The following is a 6,380-nucleotide window of genomic DNA, read 5'->3' as shown; positions in this document are numbered from 1 at the left end:
TACTAATTTTTAAAGTTTCAAATTGAATTTTTGTTCAATAAAAATCTTTCAAATCCGACTGTAGCTTCCCCCACGAAAACTTTGTCTTCAAAATAAGGGCGCGTCTTATATTCCGAAAAATACGGTAGCTTCAAATCTTATTAATCATTACGTCTAAAAAACTTGAAATACACTTACTAAAATAAACAACCTTCCAAATATATTACCTATTATACCAAAGAGCTAGAGAAGCAGAAAACTAAAAAGTTTTCTACAATAACAAGAAGTTTACCATAAATTGTGTGTAGATATATCTGGTTCAAGTCTAGAAATAATTATAATATTAATTGTAACTAACTGTATACGTTCTTTACCTATATAAACCTGGTACTTGTTCATTCATTTTCACCAGAGAAAGTTCATTCAAACTTCTTGATTGTCAAGTACAGCTTATAAAATTAAAGTTTAATGAGCACAGCCTGGTGTGAAAAAATAACAAGACAAAATTAATTTACAAGTTTAATGAGCACAGCCTGATATGAAAAAATAATAGACAAAATCAATTTATAATTACATTTTCACTACTTCCTTTCTGTATAATTTAAATGTTAGTTTTGTCCAGATTAAAACAAATCCCGTCAGTAATGGACAATTTACACGGCTTTACAGAGAATAAAAACAATTTATGTGCAAAAATATAACATTAAGCACATGCTGCTTATATATACTTCATCACAATGTAAAACTAAGGTTAACTGTTTCTCACCATTGGTTTGTCGTAGAAGGGGAATCCATGCATTGATCTCAGAGCATTGGTTGCACTATTAATATCCTTAAAGATGACAAAGGCCTGCCCACGCATTTTAAGAGTCTTCATAGCAACAATATTCAGTATTTGTCCAAACTGTGAAAAAATGGCATACAGGGACTTCTTCAGCTCTGTAAGGCACAAAACAGATTACACCTAAGATCACATCATGTTAATAGTACTGTGCTTTTACAATAGGGCTTTAAATTAACAGTGGCTAGACAGTGGGTTCTAATGTTTATCCATTAAGGGACCAGTTGATAATCCAAACTACAGATGGCCACCCTATAATAAAAAAATGTTTTGATCTTAAAAGTTATAACATTAATGCAGAAAGCTGATGAAACATTAGAAGTCAATAGGCCTATCATTTGCACTAATCATGGACAAATTAACAGGATGTGGAAAACAAATCATCTGAAGTATATATGATTTTATTTTATTACTACCTCCAATGAGCAACCACAGTATTTCTAACCATGGTGCTGGCACAACTGTCTGCAACAACTGGACTGTGCGAGTTTAGCCAGCTGGCCCATATGTTAATTGTTTTGGCAACCAATCACACAAGTTAAGCTTAAGCCTTAATATCTCCATTTTCTGATATTCAGACTGGGTATGCCACGTAGCTGAAATGACAATCTCAGACCCACCATGGCACTGACATGTGAAATAATCTTGTTCATCACAATTACAGTAACCTCCTGTACTCAGAATATTACAATATAAATGACAGAGAAATTTGCTAGTGATAATTTCAAACCCTGAACATAGATCTAAAATTATATATTATATTAAAAAAAAAAAGTTATTCAAACACACAATGTTTCCTGAAAGTTCACACTGGCTGAGTAGTTACAGCTGTTAATGGCATGTTACACACAATTTTTTTTTCTTTTCTAACATGGCTGGCACTGTTGTAAGTTTTAAAGTAACTGCCAAACATTTGCCATTGGTCAAAAAAGTTTGTTTCAAGAACTGTTTTAAAAAAGTAATACTTAATAAACCAAATGTTCTGTAGAATTTATAAGAGTTTAAGGATGTTTATAAGTACAATAAACAGTGTAAACAAATTAACCAAAGTACTCTGGAATGAATATTTAAAAAAAGCATAATAAGCATACATTAATTATATATTATTATTCTTATTTACCAATTCGATGCTGAAGTCTTCCTGTATATAGATTTAAAAACAACAACTGTTTAATAAAATTTATAAAACACTAACAAAACTTAAGATTAACACGAAAGCTACGAGAGTATACTAACCAAAAAATAAGTCCACTTTTTTGAAAATACAATCATATAATCAATGACAACAGATCACTTGACCTTTGTGATAACATTTCAATGACATATACCTGTTCAATCCTCTAACACTATGGATATTAATGAACCAAAATTTTTACATTTTGGATAGTCTATTATAATACTACTGTTTTTGATTGTTCTGAAAATGTGTGCACATTTTATTATCTAAATGCTCATGTGCACGTACTTCATTTAAAAAGATGTAAATATACTTTAGGATATTTATTACAATAACATATTGATAGTTTTAAGTATGATAAAGTTTAGCCCTAATTAACTGAAGCAAAAAATTTACACAAATTACAGTTTTAACTTATCTCTTTATTGAATACAGGCCATACTTAGGTTTAACTAATGTTAAGCCTAAGACAAGTGGACTTGCAGATTTCAGTATTTGCAATTATAATTCTTTTGTACTATTCTAGAACTCCTGTATTTAAAGAAGTAATATTGCAATAAAGATACTAATTTGACTGCAAATGTTTTGTGGGTCTCTTACTAGTAAATTACCAATTATCCATATTATATTAGCTTTATAAAAAATGAATCAAGATCTAAAGATGTGTCACAGATAAAAAAGTGGACATTTAATAGTACAAGGTTTCTTGTTGTAACCAAGTTTTATATATATGTATATCTTTATTCCATCAAGTGTTTGTTATCCCAACTGATGTAATAAGTAGACCCCCAAAATAATGTTAGTATAACAGTAAACAATTTTTTTTCTGTTTTCTCTTAAGCATTGAAAATAATTTTTATATTTTACATCCATCCATTCATTCCAATCTTTGAGATAGGATATCCCAAGGTTGAATGGGTGGATTTTGATTAAACTTATATAACAAGTATTACATACAAAGTTCTAGACCTAATTAACTTTTGAAGGTCATGGGCCAAAGGTCAAAGTCAAAAAGCCACTGGTACATAGGAAATCTTCCCCAACTTAATGGACATATTAAAATACAGGATGAATGGATACTTAACAAACGTATGCCACATATACTACTTACAAAGTTATAGACCTGATTAACTTTTGAATGTCATGGGTCAAATGTCAAGATCAAAAGGCCACTTCTATATAGAAACTCCATTACAAACTTGTGGACAGGTGTTACATCGTCAGAATAGAAGGGGGGACTTAAATATACAGTATAATATTAGTGGGAATATAATTGTTTCATAAACACAAATTGAGCTATTTTTTTACATGGGACTACATATACACCATTTTCACATTTCTGGAAGTACTACTTTACAACAAAAACCAACATTTTACAAAGTAATGTGTCACAACCACATTCTTCTTCTCCAGGTCTAAGTACTTAGTACGCTCATGGATTAGTGACAACACTTTCTTTTAAATATAACTAAAACTACAGTGAAGTTTAAAAATATATTTGATTGGAATAATTTTAATAATAATATCAATATATATGTTAACAATGCTTCAGTAGTCATAATGTTTAAGATTTTCCAATTAAAGGGACCCTTGTGCACATTTGACCTGCTTTATACCTAGACATCACACAACAATAGCCTTACCTGACCATCCACCCAACTACAAGAGAAAATAAAACAGAGAATATGGTCAGGATTGGAATTACAGAATAAACTAACACTAGGATATCAGCCGTGGCATTGTTTGACATACTAGCCTAAACAATATGTAACCAAAAATATGATAATAATCTTATATAACAAAATTAATGTTCAAGTATATTTGTAATAACTTATTATTTTTTAATTAATAAAAGCTAAATTTGACAGTTATGGGTCAAAGGTCACTGGTACATTTAAGAACTACAAGCATATTATAAAAAAGAAGATTCAGGAACATTACACAACCTACATAAAACAATTCTCAAACTTGTGAGGTGTTTAGGTCCTGAATGTTTTTCTTTTAAACAAAACATTGTGCATTTTTTCTCAAGACAATATTTCTTCTTTTAAATAATAAAAACTACTCCAAGGTTTAACAAAACTATCAGTGAATGCCGCGTGGCTTACAAGTTCATACATATGCAAGTAGTGTAAAAACAAGCTATAAAAGAATACTTTCTGGAAAATAATGTTTTGTTGTTTGATTAAAGCAAAAATTAAATCCCTATGTTCTAAGTGCATTATGTTTCTAGCTGCAACTTTAAAAATTCAAACAGATTACTTAAATTGAGTTAGACAAATTTTCAATCATCATAAAATTCTTGATAACTCTGAAAGTTGCTGCCAAAACGAACTGCCACATCTGCTCAACTGATGTTGGACTGAAATGCATTAGTAGCTGAATTGTTAATAAATTAAACATCTGTTATCACTTAACTGTGAAAAGTAATATAATGTAACAGCCTAACTGGTTATCTCTCACCATTTAATATCTTAATAAGGGAAGACAGAACTTACCTTCTTTGTTGACTTTTTCATTAAGGTTGTTGATATAAATAGTATGGTTAGGTCTTATATCCATTTTTTCTGAAAGAAGCAAACATTTATGTAAATATACCAATTGTTTAATAGTTCAAAAGAAAACACCTGAATGGACAGAAAAAAAAAAATTTTGTTTCAGAGCCTGTTCTCTGTTGTTAAGCAATGGGTTTACAACTTACTATATTTATACACATGCAAACTTGAGTACACTGGTTCCACTACCGAGAGTCTTCGGCACAAAGAACACCAGAAGTTAAAACTTCACATTGCACACATTGAATAGAAGTGAGATTCAGCAGTTTAAAATTAGTTTATAAACCAGTAATGAAAGCAACTTAATCATTCAACTTATAAAACTCTGGAACAGATAACAGGCTCTATCTTTGAAACATAAATGTTACGCTGGAAGAATGCAAAAAAATTAAAACGGGTGCGACTTAGGAATAAACTGTAGTGCTGGAACTATCGTTACATAATAAACTTACATAACCGCTGACAATATTACATTTTTGTCAAGAAAACTACTAAAATACACTACATTTTGGTATTATGGTAATCAAGTTTCAAATAACATTCAGTATTTAGTAAGTTACTGATAAAATATAAACATTTTATAATCTCCAGTTTTAAACCAGTAAAGTTAAATATGAATATTGAAATATTTTAACTATTTGTTCCTAAAATCTTCATTAAAACTTTACATAACTGTTAAATGTCTTAACAATAACATGAGAGCTTTACACTAAAATGCCCTGTTACTTGTGGTGAGCACAAACATAACTGAACAATAGCAATTAGGCTACCGTAACAGTGTTTTTGTGAAGAACGGTACCACTATCACAGAATGTGAAGTTACTATTTCTAAAATGGTTTCATCTGCATCCATGGTGCACTTCCCTCAACAGAGTTGGCAGGGGGGGGAGTGCAACTATGGCTATAGGAGTATAAATCATATTTGAAAATAGTGTACAAATCTAAAAATAAAGATCTTAAAAAATACTGTACGAATATTATAATATATATGTAATATAGTAAGAACAATTACATGTACACTGTATACATAAATACGTTACACAGAATGGGGGAGTGCAAAAAAATGCATGTTTGGAAGGGTGGGCACCTTAAAAGTTTGCACACCTCTATTTTAGTTTACATTGAAGGTTGTCTGACCAAGGAAGTTGAAATGTGTAAAATAATATTATGCAGTCAGCCACATTCTTTTAATTAGCACAACCATAATGATGATTATGAACTAAACAATTCTAAACCTAAATGGTATCAATTAATTAAATAATTTTTATCTTTTTTATTCTTAAAAACTTTTGTTTTCAAAAGTTCTTAAATAATTTGTCTTCTTTCTATTATTAAAATTTTTATAAGCTTACGTTGTAAAACTTTCAAATTATTACTGCTTGTACCATTATTCTAAACCTCCAACAAATGTCTCGAGTGTTTTTAAATCAGTAACTACATCAAATCGCTTACTTATGTACATGTCAACAAATAGCTGTTGCACACCTCTGAACATATTAGTAACATTTTACTATTACTGACAAAACTACAGCTAGCTATCAAAAAGTTTGAGCAATTTAGTTAATTATAAAAATATATTGTTTGTCAAACTTGCCCCAAAATTTTTGGATCTCATAGTAGCAAAGACAGATACTATACCCAATATCTACTGGCCATTCAAGTCTCATTTTAAAGGAACTTAGTATATAAACTCTTTTAAACAAAAATTTATCTCAAATTATAGTTTATTGACTATTTGCAATAAAAATGTACATTAATTATAAAATCAATCACAAAAATGTTATTTTAGTCAGATATCACATTACAAACTTAAATGTAAGCTAACTAG

The 6,380-nt window shown here is 29.8% G+C and overlaps 1 protein-coding gene across 1 annotated transcript in view; it reads right to left on the bottom strand.

Annotated features, from left to right (window-relative positions):
• The window catches only part of LOC106465845 (U1 small nuclear ribonucleoprotein A-like), a 22,438-nt gene that overhangs the window by 8,543 nt on the left and 7,515 nt on the right, over window positions 1-6,380 (bottom strand). Inside the window, exons 2-3 of the mRNA XM_013926087.2 lie at window positions 4,496-4,564; window positions 746-918 (exon numbers count right to left, since the gene is read on the bottom strand). Coding sequence (XP_013781541.1) covers window positions 746-918; window positions 4,496-4,559 — 237 coding nt within the window. The 5' untranslated portion in view covers window positions 4,560-4,564. The remainder of the gene's footprint in view (window positions 1-745; window positions 919-4,495; window positions 4,565-6,380) is intronic.

Source organism: Limulus polyphemus, unplaced genomic scaffold, assembly GCF_000517525.1.
Source record: "Limulus polyphemus unplaced genomic scaffold, Limulus_polyphemus-2.1.2 Scaffold2071, whole genome shotgun sequence".
In the NCBI taxonomy this organism is placed as follows: Eukaryota; Metazoa; Arthropoda; class Merostomata; order Xiphosura; family Limulidae; genus Limulus; species Limulus polyphemus.
This window is presented reverse-complemented; position numbering and strand designations above follow the sequence as displayed.